Raw genomic sequence first — 20,647 nt, 5'->3', positions numbered from 1 at the left:
TACCAAGGGTGACAAAGTGAGACTCTGTCTCAAAAAGAAAGAAAAAAAAGATGGGCTTCTCATCCCCTTGGAGAAAAGAGTCCTGGATCACTTTGATTAAAACCAATGAATTAGAGCAAAGTTACACTGAATAACGACAACAATCTTGGAAAGAATTGGTATACCTGCAAAAGAAGAAAAAGAAAAAAATGAGTATACTATTACCCACAAGTTCCTGTATCTACCCTGAACATTGGAGTGAACTTGGGTACTGCTACCCACTTTTTGTCATTATACCTTTGAAGAGGGAAGCATCAGTAGGTTTTAAAGAGAGCATGACATCAGGGACCTAAGAAAGGAGGTTTGGAGACATCTCCATTTCAGTTCATTGTGGCCCTCAGTGCTGCAGACTTCATGAGGGGAAGCATGAACCAGGCTGCCCTGGTGGCTGCATAACTCATCAAGGGAATATTCATCCACAAAAGCAGCAGGTGAGACCAAACAGAGGCATAGCTGCTGCATGGGCAGGGTCAGAGTAGGGGTTCTCTATGATAGAGGGCCAGTTCGGGTGAACCTGACCACACTGCAAGAAAATAGCAGACATCTGTGTAAGAACTCCCACATTTGTGAAGGTCACTAAAAGTGAACCAGACCCTTCTGGTTCAGCTCTTGACTGTGGCTGGAGCTGGCGCCACTAGTACCTTGAGTTACATGACACCAGAGCAGGAGCCAGCTGAGAAAGGCCATCACCCCAAATGCAGGGGGTGCCAGTGAGCCCCCTGAAGGAGCAGGGGAAGGGGGGGCAGGTGAGTGCAGTGGGGGAAGTCCCAGGTGGGAAGGAAGCCCAATGATTGTGATCATAACCCCAACAACAGTGGGTAGGACTTTGACAACCAGCTCAGATTACAGAAATCACTCAATTGTTCTATTAGTTCAGGTAGCTGTAACAAAATACCATGGACTGGGTGGCTTAAACAACAGACATTTATTTTCTCACTGTTCTAGAGGGTGGCATTCTTTTTTTTTTTTTTTTGAGACAGGGTCTTACTATGTCGCCCTCGGTGGAGTGCTGTGGCATCACAGCTCACAGCAACCTCAAACTCTTGGGCTTAAGCGATTCTCTTGCCTCAGCCTCCCAAGTAGCTGCGTCTACAGGTGCCCGCCATAATGCCTGGCTATTTTTGTTGTTGTTGCAATTGTCATTGTTGTTTAGCAGGCCTGGGCCGGGTTTGAACCCGCCAACCTCAGTGCATGTGCCCCGCACTGAGCCAAGGGTCGCATTCTAAGATCAAGGTGTTGGTCCTGTTGACTTCTTCTTCCTCTCCTCCATTTTGTAGGTGGCTGCCTTCTTGCTCTGTCTTCGTACGGTCGCCCCTTGGTCTGTGTGTGGTTTGTGTCCTAATCTCTTCTTACAGGAACACCAGTCATGTTGGATTAGGGCCCACGTACATGACCTCATTTTAACGTAATTGCCTCTGTAAAGGCCCTGTCATCAAATATGGTCACATTCTGAGTCACTGGGGTTAGGACTTCAACACATGAATTTTAGGGGACACAATTCAGCCCGTAACAGTTGGATTAAGTTTTAAACTGGTCTGGGAGAAAACTAAGATAATATCTACTTGAGAGAGATGGTTATGTTTGGGGTCAGTTTGGAGCAGAAAGACAGTTCTGTGCTTGGACATCACAGAGAGGGTCATCTTCATGCCCAGTGCAAGAGAACTGATCAGCCTTCTTTCACAACTGAAGACTATCTTGTACCAACATATAGCTGACTAGTTCCTCAAACTAAATTTATACCCTCTTATGAAAACACAATCTTTTTTTTTTTTGTGGGGACAGAGTCTTACTTTATCGCCCTCGGTAGAGTGTCGTGGCATCACAGCTCACAGCAACCTCCAACTCCTGGACTTAGGTGATTCTCTTGCCTCAGCCTCCCCAGTAGCTGGGACTACAAGCACCCGCCAAAACGCCCGGCTATTTTTTGTTGCAGTTTGGGCGGGGCCAGGTTTGAACCCGCCACCCTCTGTATATGGGGTCAGCCCCCTACTCACTGAGCCACAGGTGCTGCCCTGAAAACACAATCTTATTTTACATGATTGTATCTAATTATTCATCAGTCAAAAGGTTAGTTACTTCAAGGTGTAAGCTGGCACTAGGGTGATTGCGGGCCAGGACAGAGAGTCCTGGAATGTGCCTGAGATGGGACACAGACTCCCACAAGTGTTCTGATGTCTGGGCTATTCTCAGTGGACCACATTCTGGCATGAACCTGGCTGGTGTGTGAGCCTGTGCCTCCTGTGTACCTATTGTGGCTCCTCATAGTGGACCTACGGTGTGGTTGGCAGCCCCTGGGTGGTGCTGGCCAGGGCATGCAGCCAGCCAAGGGCCTTATCCATGGGCACTGCTCTCAATCTGGGCGTGTGTGTGTGTGTGTGTGTGCGTGCGTGCGTGCGTGCGTGTGTTTTTGGCCGGGGCTGGGTTTGAACCCGCCACCTCCGGCGTATGGGACTGGCGCCCTACTCCTTGAGCCACAGGCGCTGCCCTGGGCCACTCTTTTATAGCTTGAGAGTCATTTTGTAGCTCTTGAGAGTCATTCTTGGAACTTTGCCCATGAATTCAAATCCTGGGATATGAACTAGCATTTGGCAGTTTAATGACAGGCAGATCATCTCTAACACAGAATGCAGTAACTGTGTATTTTTTTGTTCGTTTGATACAGAGTCTCACTCTATAGCTCTAGGTAGAGTGCGGGGCATCATAGCTCACAGTAACCGGAAACTCTTGGGCTCAAGCAATCCCTTTTCCTCAGCCTCCCAAGTAGCTGGGATTATAGGCACCTGCCACAACACCCTGATTATGATTTTCTTAACATTTTTTTCTCTCGTTTTATTGGAAGAATACGGTATATAATATAATATACAAAATATGTTAATTGACTCATTATGTTGTCAGTAGGCTTCCAGTCAACAATAGGGTATTGCTAGTTAAATTTTGGGGGGAGTTAGAAGTTATACTCAGATTTCTGACTACAAGGGGGCCAGTGCCTCTAAACCCTGCATGGTTCACATGTCAACTGTACATTCAAATCCTCCCTCTACTCCCAACTAGCTCTTCCTGTAACCTTGGTCAAGTCACTTACTATCTTTATGCTTCAGAAATAAAGCATTTGACTTATTACCTGGCAACTTTGAGACCTATTCAACAGTGCTGGTTCCTTTTTCCCTTTATGGATACAATGGATGAATGATTACCCATCACAGGCCTGTTTTAACTCTTTTGTTCAAAAAACAAAACAAACAAAAAAAACAGGACTGGGTCTGCTGGTTCATACCTGTAATCCTAGCACTCTGGGAGACTGAGGCAAATGGATCACTTGAGCTCAGGAGTTTGAGACCAGCCTGAACAAGAGTGAGACCCTCCTGGGCCCCCTACTAAAAATTGAAAAGGAAAAAAAAAGCCAGGCATTGTGCTGGGTGCTTATAGTCTCAGCTAGTTGGGAGGCTAAGGTAAGAACATCACTGGAGCCCAGAAGTTTGAGGTTATTGTGAGCTATGACACCATGGCACTCTACTCAGGGCAACAGAGTGAGATTCTGTCTCAAAAACAAACAAATCAACCCCCACTTTTCCTTTTCTTTCTAATCATTCATGTGTTCTTCCAGAATGCAGTTTATTTATGTATTTATTTAAATTAAAAAAAATTGTTTTGAGACAGAGTCTCAGTTTGTCACTTTCAGTAGAGTGCTGTTGCGTCATAGCTCACAACCACCTCAAACTCTTGGCCTCAAGTGATCCTCTTGCCTCAGTTTTTTTCATTATTAGTAGAGATGGGGTCTCACTCTTCCTCAGGCTGGTCTCAAACTCCTGAGCTCAAGCAATCCACCTGCCTTGGTTTCCCAGAGTGCTGGGATTACAGGTATGAGCCACAGTGCCTGGCCTCAAGATGCAATTTATTTGTAATCTTGTCTGAAGTGGGAAAAAAAAATAAAGCTGACATTGAAAGCTTTGTCAGTATTATTATATCTTTACCGCCACTTTCTCTTTTTCCCTAGATCATTTCATTTTAGAAATTTAGACACCACTCTTGATCCTATTAATCATCTCAGTCATACAAAGTGCAGTTTGTTACAAGCAGTTATCACTTAGGTTCCTGCCTAGGTAAGATCTGTAACACAAAAGGAAGAAGAAAAACCCCCCAAAACAAATGAACAAACCTACCCCAATCCTGAGAGGAAAGGGGAAGAAAAAAAAGAGAATGTAGCTAAGATCATTCCATTAATGATCAGAGTTTATTTCCAAGGAGGTGGAAATAATGCCTTATGTAAGGATATTTAGTAAAGATTGCTATTTTCCAATCGATTACTCAGTTTCCTTTTAGTTACAGAATTCCAAGTTTTTCATACTTACACTGTACACAGCTAAATGCCTACATTTTCACTCCTTTGTGGCTACATGAGATGAGGTTGCCTTGTACCTAAATTTTGACCAATGAGTTGTGAGTGGAACTTCTTTTTTCTTTTTTTTTTTTTTTGAGATTTTTTTTTGAGATAGAGTCTTACTTTGTTACCCTTGGTAGAGTGACGTGGTGTCACAGGTCACTACAACCTCAAACTCTTGGGCTCAAGAGATTGTCTTGCCTCAGCCTCCCGAGTAGCTGGGAGCTGGGACTATAGGCACCCGCCACAATGCCCGGCTATTTTTAGAGATGGGGTCTTGCTCTTGCTCAGGCTGGTCTTGAACTCCTGAGCTCAGGCAATCTATTCACCTAGGCCTCCCAGAGTGCTAGGATTAGAGGTGTGAGCCACTGGGCCTGGCCTGTGAGTGGAATTTGTTGGATGAATCCATCAGAAAGGATCCTTAAAAGGAGATAACGGGGTCCAACCTTCTGTCTTTCCCCCTTCTTGGAAAGGAGATGAGATGGCCAGTGCTGTGGAAGCTATTGTGGACCGTGAAGCAGTTTTGTAGAAGAGCCTGCATTCTTGATGACTTCTTGGAATTGTTATCTCATCCCTGGACTGCCTACCCCAGTGTGTTTGTGACACTGTTGTTGAAGGCACTGTGGCTGGATCTCTGTTGCTGAAATATGAATGCATTTAATAGCTGGCTCAAAACGGTTTCATCTTAACCCACATTGGTTGCCTACTCCAACCAATATGTGGGTCTAGATTGTGGTGGGTCTCAGGATGACTGTGAAGTAGACTTGGGAAGTTTATTCAAGGGAAATGTATATTTATGGTACTCTGATATTACATCCTGAGCTGGCTGGAAGGATTTGCAACAGACTTTAGTCAACTGTAATCTAACTCCTTAAGTCATTGAGTACTCCTTACAATGGCTACCTAAAAACAAGAAAGACACCTGTCCATTGGGTATCGTAGAAAGGGAAGGTAGGGGCGGCGCCTGTGGCTCAGTGAGCAGGGTGCTGGCCCCATATGCCGAGGGTGGCAGGTTCAGGCCCAGTCCTGGCCAAACTGCAACAAAAAAATAGCCGGGCGTTGTGGCGGGCGCCTGTTGTCCCAGCTGCTCGGGAGGCTGAGGCAAGAGAATCGCGTAAGCCCAAGAGTTAGAGGTTGCTGTGAGCCGTGTGACGCCACGGCTCTCTACTCGAGGGTGGTACAATGAGACTCTGTCTCTACAAAAAAGAAAAGGAAGGTAATAAACTTTTTATCTTCCAACCTTGGTCTCAATCCTGGATGCTGTCACAGCCAGGAGGTAGCTGATTGCAGATGTGATGTTAGAGGTATCTCTACTTGGCTGCTGCTGTCATTTTTCCCCCCTCCCCGTGATATTCATTTATTCTAAAGGGCATTTCCTAGGGGTCACTTTAAGTTAGAAAGTATGATCTGTAAGCAAGAAGTACACTGAAGCAGCCTGACTAGGGTCATTTTCCTTTTAGGGATTTTGTTCTCACTTGATCAAGCCCTTTCATTATGGTGACTGAGTCATTACTGAATCCTGTTGCTCCATCCTTCAAAATGCCCTTTTCTTCCATTTCTCATAGCTTATACCCTAACACTGGCTTGCAATGTCCCATACAGAGACCAATGCAAAGCTTCCTAACTAGCCTGCCCTCAAGATGTCAGTGCCAGACTACTTTGCCTGAAAAACCACTTTCAGTGTGCCTCACCTCAGCTAAAATATTACCAACCATAACAAACCCATGTTCCCGTCTGAGTTTTTTGTTTTTTTCTTTTGAGACAGAGTCTCCCTGTGGCATGCAGTGCTGCAATCATAACTCACTGCAGTCTAGAACCCCTGGGCTTCAGCAATCCTCTCCCTTTAACCTCCCAGGAGCCAGACTACTGCCATTCTTTTTTTTGCAGTTTTGGCCGGGGCTGGGTTTGAACCCACCACCTCCAGCATATGGGGCCAGTGCCCTACTCCTTTGAACCACAGGTGCCACCCTGCCATTCTTTTTTTTTTTTTGGCCGGGGCTGGGTTTGAACCCGCCACCTCCGGCATATGGAACCAGCGCCCCACTCCTTGAGCCACAGGCGCTGCCCCTCACCCTGCCATTCTTGATTAATTAAAAAAAAAAATTTTTTTTTTTTCAGACAGTCTCACTTTTTTTTTTTTTTTGAGACAGAGTCTCACTTTGTCACCCTTGGTAGAGTGCTGTGGCATCATAGCTCACAGCAACCTCAAACTCTTTGGCTCAAGAGAGTCTCTTGCCTCAGCCTCCCAAGTAGCTGGGACTACAGGTATCCATCACAATGCCCAGCTATTTTTAGAGACTGGGTCTTGTTCTTGCTCAGGCTGGTCTTGAACCCGTGAACTCAGGAAATCCACCTGCTGTTGGCCTTCCAGAGTGCTAGAATTAGAGGCGTGAGCCAACAAGCCCAGCCTAAAAAAAATTCTTCATAGAGATGGGGATTTGTTATGTTGCCCAAGTTGATCCTGATGGTTTCAAGCTCTCATTATGATCTCCCAAAGTTCTAGAATTACAGGTGTGAACCACTGTCAGGCCTTGACTGAATTTTAAGGACATCCTTAACCTGGTTCCACTTGAATTTCCTTCTTTATCCCAGCCCACACTCTTAGTTATACTCTTCTGACCAAACCTCAGGCCTTCCTGTTGTGAAGCTGTGCTCAGGCTGTTCCTCCTGGCTTGTCTGCTCATTCTGATCAGCCGAAGCCAAGCCATCCTTGGGAGGGCTGTATAGGGGTGGAAGAAAACAACAGAAACTCTTCATCCAGTAGCTGCCACCTGATTCCTTCCATATGGTTCTGTTCAGTGAAGTGACAGTGTAAACTTAACAAATTTCTGTATAACAAGGATTTGAACAATTCAGAATTGTACCTAATTGTTAAGAAAGCATTTGATATTTACAGCTTATTTTTACTTTTTTTTTTTTTGAGACAGGGTCTCACTTGGTTACTGTTGGTAGAGTGCAGTAGCATCTTAGCTCACAGCAACCTCAAGCTCTCGGGTTCAAGTGATCCTCTTGCCTCCCAAGCAGCTGGGACTACAGTTGCCCCCCCAATGACCGGCTTTTTTTTTTTTTTTAAGAACTTAGACTGCAAGATAGGATAGGAGAGAATCCTTTTATATTCTCTTAGGAAGTTGGTTCATAGAAGTCACTCTAAATAGAGAAAACTTGATGGCAGGGCTTATAGTCAGTAAAGCATGAACTTTGAGTTCTTGTTTTGGCTCTTTTATTTTATTATTATTATTATTTTTTTGTAGAGACAGAGTCTCACTTTATGGCCCTCGGTAGAGTGCCGTGGCATCACACAGCTCACAGCAACCTCCAACTCCTGGGCTTAAGCGATTCTCTTGCCTCAGCCTCCCAAGTAGCTGGGACCACAGGCGCCCGCCACAACGCCTGGCTATTTTTTGGTTGCAGTTCAGCCGGGGCCGGGTTTGAACCCGCCACCCTCGGTATATGGGGCCGGTACCGTACCAACTGAGCCACAGGTGCCGCCGGGCTCTTTTTATTAATTGTGTGACCAGAGCAAGCTGCTTAACCTGTGAGACGATTTCATTAACTGGTTTTAGCAGGAGTCAATAATACCAACCCTAGGGATAGAAAAAGGTAAATGTATGGAAATTGTGCGGTGCAGTCCCAGCCACTTCGTAGGCGTCCAATAACACCATTATTAGACAGCCAGTGGGGATAAAGTCTGGTGCCAGTCCTGGCTCTGGCCTGGAAGAAGTCCCAAGGTCAGTTTACTTTCAAAGGAAAGTCACTGGGGCATGGGGCGAGAGGGCTAACTATGGGTTAGGTTAGACTGGCACTAGCCCTAAACCCTCCGCTAACACGCTCGTTGGGCGGCGTTGACTGGTGGCTAGGCCTTGTTTCCCCTAGGAACGGCCCCTGGGACCCCGCGGGAGGCCTCCGGGTCGGCTGCCGCCCCAGCGCCGCAGGAAGATAAAGAGAGGCCAAAGTAGTTGCAGCCTGACCACCCTGCGGGCGCCCGGCAGGGGGTGGAGACCGGTGGGGGTTGGAGGATGAGGGAGGCCGCTGGGCTGCGGGCCATACCAATTCTACGGGGGGACAGGGGCGACCTTCCCTTGGCGACTCGCCACAGAAATTCGGTAAATAGGCACGGAAGTTACCACAATCACGGATAAACTTGAAATCCTCTATTTACCATTCCCTGGGGGCAGGGTGTGCGACAAATGCCAATGGGACAGACCGCGGGGAGCTCCGTCCTCCCCCCGCTTGTTGGGCGCGGCAGGCGTGGGGACGGGGCGTAGCGGGGGCGGGGCGTAGTGGGACGGGCTGTGGTTGCCCTTGCTGCGCTGCCGGGGACGCGGAGCAGTCGCGGCTCTCGGCTCGGCAAGACCGATCGCAGTAGGAGAAGGCCCGAGAGCGGTGCCGAAGTAGCTTCAGCACCATGCTGTCCCGAGCAGCATGCAGGTGAGAGGCTAACGCCCGCAGCGGAAACGCCGTCATCGCTCCGAGAACTAAGGGGCGCGCGGCCGGCAGGTCCTCCGGGGCATGGCTACACGGGCCACGCCGGGCCTGGCTGGTTCAGAGTACCTGCGGGCGGTTCTCCTGCAGGTGCCGGGCGTGGCGGCCGGAGCGGGGGTCCGCTAGGAGAGGCTGCTGAAGCCACGCGTGTGCCGTGGAGGGCAAGTGGCGTTTAGGGAGCCGGCGAATTCACCAAGGGCGCTGCGTGCTTTGGTTCCTTTGCAGTCATGCGTGCGTGGACGGGCTCGGCCTTTGTGGATTCACCCCCTCTGTTTTCTGTGTCTTCTAGCACGAGCAGGAGGCTGGCGCCAGCATTGGGGTGTCTGGGCTCCAGGCAGAAGCACACCCTCCCCGACTTGCCGTACGACTACGGCGCTCTGCAACCCTACATTGACGCCCAGATCATGCAGCTGCACCACAGCAAGCACCACGCGGCCTATGTGAACAACCTGAACATCGCGGAGGAGAAGTACCAGGAGGCCCTGGCCAAAGGTAGGTGCTGAGCCGCAGAAAACGGGCCCGCGGTAGATGTGACAGTCAGCAGGTGTCCATGGAGAAATGCCCCTTCCTCAGAACATGTTTGTACCAGTTCTGAGTTTTCCAGGCACGAAAATCTCTTTTTGAAATAAGTATCTATATCACTGGAGAATGAGTTTCTTGATTGGTTTGTATAAACTTCTTTTATTATCTCAGAAAACTTAAGATCTCGTAAAGGAACTTGTATATGAATTTTACTATTGTAAGTCACATTTTTTATTACGTATCTTTCTAGCATTGAATTGTAGAGCCTTTAAAGAAAACTCTATATGCAACTTGTTTTTGCAAATTGGCAATTGAAATTTTTCTTGTCATGTGATGTTCTTGGAAATGTTTGGTCTGTTAGGTCTGCTAACCATTTGCTGGAGGGCTCAGACGGCCTGTCCACTTTGACCCAGTCACCATCAAATATGCAGCTGTCATTGAGGGTCCGGTAACCTGATAAAAGTAGCAGTGGGGCTTTGCTGTCAGCAACCAGATTGAGCATTTGTGGACAGCAGGTGGGAGATGGACAGCCTTCTCAACCTCCTTTTCCAAGTGCAGCACAGCTATTGAGCTGAAAGCCTTAGGCCAGGTCACACCAACAGGACTGCCTCGCTGTGATAGCAACTGGGGAAGAGGCAGGAGTCAACACTATGATGTTTATTACCAAAAAGCAATTAGCTAATTGTGGAACACTTCAGGCCCTTAAGATTTGATACTTTTCTTGAATCAATTTAGGGATTAAAGTTCATAGGGTCATTTTGTGGGAAACAAACAGGTTTGTATCTTATCTGTTTACTAATATTTGTAAATCCATTAAGCTATAATATGGAGTTAACTTTTTAAAATTATTTATTTATTTATTTTGAGACAGAGTCTCACTTTGTCACCCTTGGTAGAGTGCTGTGGCATCACAGCTCACAGCAACCTCACACTCTTGGGCTCAAGTGATTCTGTTGCCTCAGCTTCCTGAGTAGCTGGGACTGTAGAGATGGGGTCTCCCTCTTGCTCTGGCTGGTCTTAAATTCCTAATCTGAAGCTGTTCACCCGCCTCAGCCTCCCAGAGTGCTAGGATTACATTCATGAGCCACTGCATGTAATCTTGATGCCAACTAATGTTTATTTAAGGGCTTGGTTGACAAAAACCACACTTTGTGTGGACTTTTTGAGTTTGGAGGTATGTATGGGAATACTACTTTAATGTGTCTGTGCAAAATAGTAGCATCCTTTTAATCTATTAGTGGTTTGCACAAGGAAAATAATGGACAGTCATATTCCCAGACTACCTGTATTGCTTGATAAGCTATCAGTAAAAAAAAAAAAAATTACTTTCTTTAGTTCATTTTATTGAATTTCAGACCTGTGAAGTTTGTTGAGTAACTTTTAGACAGTGACATCTTGTTGACTGGGGACATCTAGTGGAAAAATACAGTATTTCAGCCTGGTTGCGTTTGAGGTAAATGACTAAGCTCAAAGTGGAGGAAGTTACCACATTCTGGAAGATTATTTGCAAGATGAGGAACTCTGAATGAACCTTGAATACGGGAAAAGGCCCCGTGATTTATGAAATAACAAATGTGTGAAGGATGTGGTAATGGGGAAAAAATGGGGAATAGCCCAATTGTGTAAGATGGGAATAGCCCAGCTGTGTAAGGTGGGAATAGCCCAGCTGTGTAAGGGGGGGAACAGCCCAGCTGTGTAAGGTGGGGAACAGCCCAGGGTTATGAAAGTACTTCTGCAGGGCAGCATCTGATATCTGGGACCTTTCTCTTTCTTAAAAATAGTTTACTTTTGGTTCTTTTTTTGTGGAATCAAAGCTTATTTAATGAAAGCTGGTTGTAACAAGAGGAACCTTGAATGCTGGAAAAGGCCCTGTGATTTAGAAAATGAGAAATGCGTGAAGGGTATGGTAATGAGGAGAGGCTAGGGCACAGCCCAGCTGTGAAAGTACATCCTGCAAGGCACCATCTGACATCTAGGACCCTGTCTCTTTTCAGAAACAGCTTAATTCCAGTCCTTTTTTTATGGAATCAAAGCTTGCTTAATGAAAGCCATTGAAAAAGTTTTATTCAAACGTGGCCCTGGCCAAAAACTGCAAAAAGAAAAAAAAAAAACAAAGAAAAAAGTTTTATCTTGTACTACATTGCCTATAAGTTAATGGATATTTGTATAGCTTTTTTAAAAACCTAAATTTGAGATATATATATTTGTTATATATATATACATATATATATTTGTTTTTTTTTTTTTTTTGAGACAGAGCCTCCTCTAGCTGTCACCCTGGATAAAGTGCTGTGGCGTCACAGCTCACAGCAACCTCCGACTCCTGGGCTTAAGCGATTCTCTTGCCTCACCCTCCCAGATAGCTGGGACTACAGGTGCCCGCCACAGCGCCCGGCTACTTTTTATTGTTGTTGTAGTGTCATTGTTGCTTGGCAGGCCTGGGCCATGTTCAAACCCACCAGCCCCGATGTATGTGGCTGGCCACTGAGCTACAGGCACTGAGCCATCTTACGTATGTTCTTAGCAGACACTTTTAAGAACAGCAGTCAAGAACTTTTCTGAAAACGTAAGGTCCTTGAGAGCAGAGTTCTCAGTGGTCCTGGATCCATCACGTTCCCTCTTCTGATATCTTGTGAATAATAAGCACTCAGTATTTACTAGACAAAGGAATTTCCACTTTTCTAGTAGTTCAGTTAAATCTTTAGCTTCTGGAAGGCATAGAGAAGAATATTTCATTTTGCCTACTGGTTTAGTAAGGCAGAGAATTGGTTTCTATTTACTTTTTGGTTTCTATTTTCCCAGTGTTTCCAGAATACATATATTCAGATCATTGAAATGTGACATCCTTTTTTTTCTTTAAAACTATGGATACCAGTGAATTGATTTTTTTTCTTGGAAACTGCCTTCAATATATTCAATAGTCTAGTAAATTAGCAAGTATTTACTGGCCTGCTGTGTAGGAGAAATACATTAGGCACTGGGGAAATTGCGGTGCAGGGAAGCCCTTGTCCTGATAGGCTAGTGGGGAGACAGATGGACAGACACACGTGTAGTGTGCCAGGAGTGGCAGGGCCCATGGAGAAAGGTATGATAGACTGAGGGGTCTGGGAGAGGTGGCAGGAATTGCTGGTTATGTAGCTAGTTATGTAGTGGCTGGAGAAGGCTTCACTAATGAGGTTGACCTTCGGTGGAGGCTTGAATGAGAAGGGAGTGAATGAAGCACGAGGCTCTCAGGTAAGAGCCGCCCTGCAGAGGCACTTCCAGCAGAGGCAGCCAAGTCGCTCAGCTTTGAGCTGAGCAAGCTGAGCTGGTCATGTGAGTGCAAGAAGGCTAGTGTGGGTGAGTGAGGGCTCCACAGGAAGACACTCAAGGGGTCCACTCCCAGTGAGAAGGGAAGCCTTTGGAGGGGGTGAGGGGACGGTGGCAGTCATGCAGGTGGGAGGTGCTGGTGCCCTGCGTAGTCAGTCATGTGGCAGCAGAGTTAGGAGAGAGAGTGGATTCTGGGTGTGTTTTGAAAGTAGAGCTGGCTCCGCTGATGCATGTGCTGGTGGCCTGGCTGCCGGGTGAGGGCAGAGGAGTCAATGATTGATGTCAGGATACCAGGGATGTCCCAAGGAGCAGAACCGCATTTACAGAGGTGGGGAAGGCAGTAGCGAGAGTGAGACTGGGGTTGCAAATCAGGAGTTTGCTTTGAGTATGGTGAGTTTATTGTTCATGTGACTTTGAAATACCTCCCCATGAATGGTTATCTATGTGGAACGTAAGAGTTGAAAGTTTTCCCTATAGCCTGAATATTGAGCTGCACATTTTAGCATTCTATTATTTTCTTTAATTTTTCTCTTTGGTGTTTTATTTCCTGAAATCTTTCCCATCCAAGAGAATCCTGATGTGCTTGGAGGTTGGAAGTAAATTTTCTAACTTTACCTCCCCTTTGGACCCCTGATCAGTTGTTCCACGTGTTAGTAATTGAACTGAAAGTCCTCTGAGACAGATAATTTTGGGAGGTCCTTTTTTTGGTAGAATCTGAAATTGGTGCATTTTAGGACCAACAAGGATGTTAAAGATAAGTCACTGCCATTGTCTGATGTCTTACAAAGAAAAAAACAGCATATAGAGTGGTTGAAAAGGTAAGAGTTTTAAAAAATGTGTTTGTATTTTAACTTTTCAGGAGATCTTACCGCTCAGATAGCTCTTCAGCCTGCAATAAAGTTCAACGGTGGAGGTCATATCAATCATGCCATTTTTTGGACCAACCTGAGCCCTAATGGTGGTGGAGAACCCCAAGGTTTGTATGTATTGGTGTGCCCTTCTCTACATTTCAGGTATTGTAGGAATGACTGTTAATTTTCTTAAGTCTTTAGTTTTCCCTGAGGTATCACAGTGGCATATGTTTCACAGCAAGGAGACAAGACAGTTATAACTTTCAAGGAGACATTAGTAGGAATGGAGAATGCGTTCAGAGGTTATGTTGTCAGATTTTATATACACAGTCACATGTGATATCAAATACAGCTCCACCTTTGGTTTCTTTGGGCTGTACTTCATATTAGGGAAAAACTGAGAAACTTAGTTTAAGATGAATTTTCCACTTAATTAGCTCAAGGGCGTAGGCTACATCCTTACCCATCTTTACCTACTTTCTTTTCTTTGGTTTTTTTTTTTTTTTTTAGAGACAGAGTCTCACTTTAGTGCCCTTGATAGAGTGCCGTGGTGTCACACAGCAACCTCTAACTCTGGGCTTAGGCGATTCTCTTGCCTCAGCTTCCCGAGTAGCTGGGACTACAGGCGCCCGCCACAACGCCCGGCTATTTTTTTGTTGCAGTTTGGCTGGGGCTGGGTTTGAACCCGCCACCCTCGGTATATGGGGCCAAGGGCCGAGGGCCAAGTAGCTATTACCTTCTTTATCTGAGTAATAATAGGGCTATTCTGAGAATTAGACTAGATGTTTTTTTTTGTTGTTGTTTGTTTGTTTGTTTTTGAGACAGGCCCTTACTCTGTCATCTAGCCTGGAGTGCTGTGACACATTATAGTTTACTGCAACTTCAAATTTCTGGGCTTAAGCAATCCTCCCCCTCCAGTCTCTCCGGTAGCTGTGAGTATGGACCTGTGCCACCCATGCCTGCCTAATTTTTCTATTTTTTGTAGAGATGGGGGTCTTGCTATATTGTCCAGGCTGGTCTTGAACTTCTGGGCTCTAGTGCTACTCCTCCTTTCTTGGCCTCCCAGAATGCTAGGATACAGGAATAAGCCACTGTGCCCAGCTGAGAATTAAATAATAAGTTATTAGTGCCTTTGCTATTATTTTATTACTCTTTCTTACTGATAAATGGTCAGTTGTCCCAGAAAATTAGGTTTTCTAGTTTTTAAAAAAATTGCAGGAAATGAGGGGAGTACAGAACCAGACAGTATTGTTCCCCATCTTTGATTCCTTGACTTCCCTTGTAGCTTGTGGAGGCTCAGATGACTTTAATTATCCTCCTCACCCCAGGGAGGGTATGGAGCTTGTAAGCATAGCTCTTCCTTGCTTCTGGGCTCCTAGCATTGACCCTAAGTGTCTGTGGTTTTATTGTTTTTAATCATTGTTATTAAAGGCAGCCTATCTTTTATACTTGAAATATGCAGTTTCTTTTTGAGGTAAGGTAAATGAAGGAGTAAGTATGGAAACTGGATAATTTATTTTTTCTGAGTTAGGTCTTTAGACCATGACTCAATACTTTTAAGGTTTTGTCAGTTACCAGAATATTAGATACATCCATGTTCAACCAATGGCTTTGGTACTCTGCCAACATTTTTTTTTTTTTTTTTGAGACAGAGTCTCACTTTGTCACCTTGGTGACACAAAATCCTGTGTATCACAGCTCACAGCAACCTCAATCTCTTGGGCGTAAGCCATCCTCCTGCCTCAGCCTCCCAAGTAGCTGGGACTACAGGCGCCTACCATGATGCTCAGCTATTTTTATAGAGTGGGCTCTCTTGCTCAGTCTGATCTCCAACTCCAGAGCTCAAGCGATCCACCCGCTTCATCCTCCCAGAATGCTAGGATGTGTGTGAGCAACATCACCCAGCCCTCTCTGCCATTTGTGGTATCTGTACCACTTTATTCCATCAATTGTGCTTATAAAAGATGATTACTTTTAAACCAGCAGAATATGAGAAGTGAGTGGTTTTTTTTTTTTTTTGTTGTTGTTGTTGTTTGAGACAGAGTTTTACTTTGTTGTCCTTGGTAGATTGTCGTGGTCAAACTCTTGGGCTCAAGTGATTCTTCTGCCTCAGCCTCCCAAAGTAGCTGGGACTACAGGCACCTGCCACAATGCCTGGCTATTTTTAGAGACAAGGTCTCGCTCTGGCTCAGGCTGGTCTCGAACCTGTGAGGCAATCCATTGCTCAGGCAATCCATTTGCCTTAGCCTCCCAGAGTGCTAGGGTTACAGGCGTGAGCCACTGCTCCTGGCAAGAAAAGTGAAATCTTTTCCCACTTACATAGTTCATATGCTTAATCTAGAATTATATTCTATATTGCTACAGAATGAAAGGGCTTTAGCTCTGAAAGTGCACCATTAGTTCAGTAATAGAAGAGAAAAATAACCCTTTTTAAAGCAATTTAATCAAAATGGGAAAATCTAGGCTGCCTTGGAGAAGAACCAGGTAACAATTATAACTTTACTTTGAAATGGGGGCAAAGAACAGGGTGAGAAGAATCCAGAATAAGTTTTCTATTCAGGGAAAAGAAAGAATGCTAATAGAAAGTAGTATTGCTTTCCTGATGAAAAACTCACAGTGAGTAAAGAAACCCCTCTAACAGCCTTCATTAAAAAACATGTGAACCCAAATTGTGAAACCTTAATGATATCAGGATAGGAGTAACAGTTGTGTTATGTAAGTTCACTGGGTTTTATTATTTCTGTGCAATGTTGTCCAGTTATTTCTTAGGCCATAATATTTAATTATATATAATATAATATATACATAAAATAATAATATAAAACATTTTATTATAATTGTTCATTTGTGGGTGATTTTTGGATTTGTTTTTTTAAACAGGGGAGTTGCTGGCAGCCATCAAACGTGACTTTGGTTCCTTTGACAAGTTTAAGGAGAAGTTGACAGCTGTATCTGTTGGTGTCCAAGGCTCAGGCTGGGGTTGGCTTGGTTTCAATAAGGAACAAGGACGCTTACAGATTGCCGCTTGTTCTAATCAGGATCCATTGCAAGGAACAACAGGTTAGATTTAAAACACATTCTATTTGGGAATGATGGTTTGTTGTAAAGCATTCAACTAGAAAGAAGGAAAACTTGCAGTGATTAAACTTATGATGAACATCACAGCTCACAGCAACCTCCAACTCCTGGGTTAAGTGATTCTCTTTCCTTAGCCTCCCAAGTAGCTGGGACTACAGGCACCTGCCACAACGCCTGGCTATTTTTTGGTTGTAGTTGTCATTATTGTTTGGTGGGCTCGGGCTGTATTCGAACCTGCCAGCTCTGGTGTATGTGTCTGGCTCCTTAGCCGCTTGAGCTACTGGCACAGAGCCAGGAATATTTATTCTTATACAAATTTCCTATTTACATAAGAAACAAATGAGATTGTTGTCAAGGGTAATTTTGTGTGCAAAAAAATAATAAAAGTTTAAATTGAGAAGATGCAATGTTTTAGATTGAAATTTCTGCTTTCCCCCCTTTTTCTGCTAGGGCTTATCCCACTGCTGGGCATTGATGTCTGGGAGCATGCTTATTACCTGCAGTATAAAAACGTCAGACCTGACTACCTGAAAGCTATTTGGAATGTCATCAACTGGGAGAATGTGACCGAAAGATACATGGCTTGCAAAAAGTAAAACAGGATCATTATACTGAGTATGTTAAGATCTTGATGGCTATTTTTGTAATAGTATAGAGTATTGCAATATGCTAATAAGCTGCTTCATTATAGTATTTCTTGATGTTACTATTCACATATTTGATAGTTTTCTTTCACAGAACTAAAATAGGTAGGCAGTTATGACTGTCATCACAAAACCACCAGAGATGCTCCCTTTCTATACTTTTAGAGCCTACAGGAAAGGCTTTTTCTTTTTTCGAGACAGGGTCTCAGTTTGTCCCCAGGCTGGAGCGCTGCAGCATCATCATAGCTTACTGCAACTCCAAATTCCTGGGCTTACCCAATTTTCCTGCCTCAGCCTCCTGGGGAGCTGAGATTAGGCATGCACCACCGTACCTGGCTAATTGTTTTATTTTTTTGTAAAGATGGAGTCTCACTGTGTTGCTCAGGCTGGTCTCAAACTCCTGACCTCCAGCAGTCCTCCTGCCTCGGCCTCCCAAAATGCTGGGTTTATAGGCATAAGCCACCACACCCAGCCCAGTAAAAGCTTTCTAATCCTGTTTTATTGCAGTTAGAGAAAATGTAATCTTTTACCCAAGTTGTTTAATGAGAAAATATTAAATATTTCCTAAGGGGAAAATTCAGCTTTCTATAGAAAATTCCTTTTTTTTTTTTTTGGTAAGTAATCCTCTGTAGTAGTACTTTTGGTAGATAACACCCTGTGGTCTTTAATTATTTATGGTTACATGTTACAGAGGGTTAACACCATTTTGCCATTTAAATACATGTAATTTGATTGTTAATTGAGAACTGCTTTATTATGAGAAAATGATAATTAGGCATCTAAATTTTTCTATAGGTAAAAATATAAAAATGTTGTTTTGTCCTCAAACATAGAAATGTGTACTGCTACCTACTTGGTAAAATCAATGATAGAGTTGAGGCCTCTAAAGTGAGGCCTCTAAATGATGGAGTTTAGGCCAGTGGATCACCCTGGCAGGGCACTTGTCCCCACCACCTCAAGAGGAGTAGGCCCAGGCCCAGGCCCAGGCACTACCTTTCCATGTAGAAAGAAATTGAATTCTGGATAAGGTCAGTGGTGTGACTCCCTGAGGAATGATTATTTTCAAAACATTTTTTTTTTTTTTTTTTTTAAATTTCAGATTAATATGGGGCTACCTATGATTAGGATACGTAGTTTGCTTTTGGAGGGTTAAAGTCCGAGGTATAGGCGTGTCTTTCATTTGGGAAGTGTGCAATATTCCTGTGCAACCTACTCATTGGGTGGGAATTTACCCATCCCCCCATTTGAATTTCATTGAGTTTCCAAAGACATGTTTTTGATTTATTCTGTCCTTTTTCGTGTGTTTTGTTTATTTTCTTTCAAAGAACATACAGCTACTCTAGAAGCTTTATATTGTTTTTCACTAAAGAGGAAACTGTGTCAATAATACATTCATGAAGCACGTCAGATTGTACTCCTGTGTAGTTTCTGCACAGAGGTGAACCCTGTTTGAATGCGGCAGGCATCCTTTTTGTATTCGCCTTAAAATTATGCATTTCCCACATTGTTTTGTGTTCCTAATATCTTAAGTGGCTATGTAATATTTTATCAATTGGACACTGCCTAATTTGTCTTACAATTCTATTAATGAACATTTATTTCCAGTATTTATTACAAATAACGCTACAGGGAGCAGCTCTGTGCAGATAGGTTTTGCCTTCTGTTGGAATGTTTCCTTTATGTAGGTTTCTTTTCCCTAAACCTCTGTAGTACCGTTTTCCCAAGTTTACTTTTTTAGCTTTTAGTTTTTCTCATAAAAAAGAAAATGGGGTAACTTAGCAGTTTCAATATTGAAGACTGAAGTTTAAAAAAAAAATTAAATTTAAGGCACTTTTTTTTAGAATTCAATTAGAAAAGTGTTTGGGTATTCTGAATTGTCAATGATGTCGACATGAGACCATTGAAAACCATGTGTGTGTTTGTGTGTATGTTTTTGCTTGTGGATGGAAAAAACTTTGGAGACTCTGATTGCCATTCTTTATATACCATAATGAAAGAACTTCTGTGGAGGACAAACAGCAGTCATGTGATTACCTTTTGTCTCTATCAACAAAGATGGTGACCTGGTAAAACAGACTGGACAAGTGAATGTTTTGAAAGATGTGCTTTAAAATGCAAGTCATCTGCTAGATCATGGTTTGTACTGAACTAACAAAGATTTGCAGAGACTACTAACATTGATTCCTTTTTTGATTCCTACCAAGATTTAAAAAATATTCAATGCTGAAATTTCTTTGGGGCTCTATTTTTGCTCTCTGTTGAGAGAATGGGGAAGCATCCTGTCTCTCACTGAGCTTGTTTTTCCTCCCCACTAGATAGATGTTAAGAAGATAAGAGAATTTACAACCTGAAGGTGTTAATCATCTGGTGGAAATTAGGACTTTAAGATTGGTTAGCCCTGTTCTTTATAACAGAAAAGAAACGTAAAAAGTAAATTGTCATTTCTTCCGAAAAGAACGAGACTTGTTCATCCAAGAATGTTTTTTGTGACTGAACCAGCAGCACCTACCCTGGTGGTCATCATTGTGCTTCCAAAACCTTAGCACTGTTAGTGCTGGAGGAAAACAAGGAAGCAAAACAAAACTGTCTTTCAAATACTTTCTGTTGCTTGAACTGCAGTGTAATGATTAAACTTTTGATGTTGAGAAATTACAACTTTATTGAACACCTCAAATTCATGGTCATAAAGTAAGATTTGAATTTCTATTGAGCACCTTTAAAAAGTCATAGCAAAACTACAACATTAAGATTGATGTGTATTGCAAGTCTTGGCATAAATATAAATTGTATTTTCTGTTTTAATTTCAGGAGAACTACTATTGGGAAAGCTGTTAGGAAAATGTTTTATAAATTTTTCACTGTTTCTTATTTGCAGTCATACCCTAATGATGCCAGCAAGCTAACATCCTGTTCTAAGATGTGCATCAAGCTAGTACACGCTGAATATCCTATAAGGTCCTGGCTAGATTTCAATTAATTAGTCATTGAAGAAAGATTTATTTTCCTATTGTAAGTGTGAAGTTTTTGACTATTAATAAAAGATTCTGTCAACCATCAAAGAAGTCTGTATTATTATGCTTGCTTGTCAAAAACGTTAATAATCCTATAATGCTATTATCATTTCTACTGCTTTTCTGTGGGAAAAGAATAACAAAATAAGTAGTTGAAATTTTACTCTTAATACCCAGAAGGCGGGCAGTGTCTGTGGCTCAGTGGGTAAGGCGCTGGCCCTATATACTGAGGGTGGTGGGTTCAAACCCAGCCCCGGCCAAACTGCAACCAAAAAGTAGCCGGGCCTTGTGGCGGGCGCCTGTAGTCCCAGCTACTCGGGAGGCTGAGGCAGG

The 20,647-nt window shown here is 43.7% G+C and overlaps 1 protein-coding gene across 2 annotated transcripts; it reads left to right on the top strand.

The window, feature by feature from the left end:
• Positions 1-8,687: 8,687 nt before the first annotated feature.
• On the top strand, positions 8,688-20,362 carry SOD2 (superoxide dismutase 2). Of its 2 annotated transcripts, XM_053592958.1 has the most exons (6): positions 8,688-8,845; positions 9,189-9,391; positions 13,590-13,706; positions 16,462-16,641; positions 17,110-17,274; positions 20,179-20,362. In XM_053592958.1, exons 1-5 carry the CDS (start codon positions 8,823-8,825, stop codon positions 17,253-17,255), a joined length of 669 nt encoding a protein of 222 aa, XP_053448933.1. In that variant the 5' UTR covers positions 8,688-8,822; the 3' UTR covers positions 17,256-17,274; positions 20,179-20,362. The 2 variants fall into 2 exon arrangements, with proteins under 2 accessions (XP_053448933.1, XP_053448932.1); XM_053592957.1 differs by having other exon boundaries at positions 17,110-20,362.
• The last annotated feature ends 285 nt before the right edge of the window (positions 20,363-20,647 follow it).

This window comes from Nycticebus coucang, chromosome 5 (assembly GCF_027406575.1).
Source record: "Nycticebus coucang isolate mNycCou1 chromosome 5, mNycCou1.pri, whole genome shotgun sequence".
NCBI lineage: Eukaryota > Metazoa > Chordata > Mammalia > Primates > Lorisidae > Nycticebus > Nycticebus coucang.
This window is presented reverse-complemented; position numbering and strand designations above follow the sequence as displayed.

Excerpts from the sequence above, each read along its gene's own strand:
- SOD2 (XM_053592958.1), top strand. The coding sequence starts at position 8,823 with ATGCTGTCCCGAGCAGCATGCAG. Across the intron at positions 9,392-13,589 it reads CCAGGAGGCCCTGGCCAAAG|GAGATCTTACCGCTCAGATA; the intron begins GTAGGTGCTGAG and ends TTAACTTTTCAG. Across the intron at positions 16,642-17,109 it reads TCCATTGCAAGGAACAACAG|GGCTTATCCCACTGCTGGGC; the intron begins GTTAGATTTAAA and ends TTTTTCTGCTAG.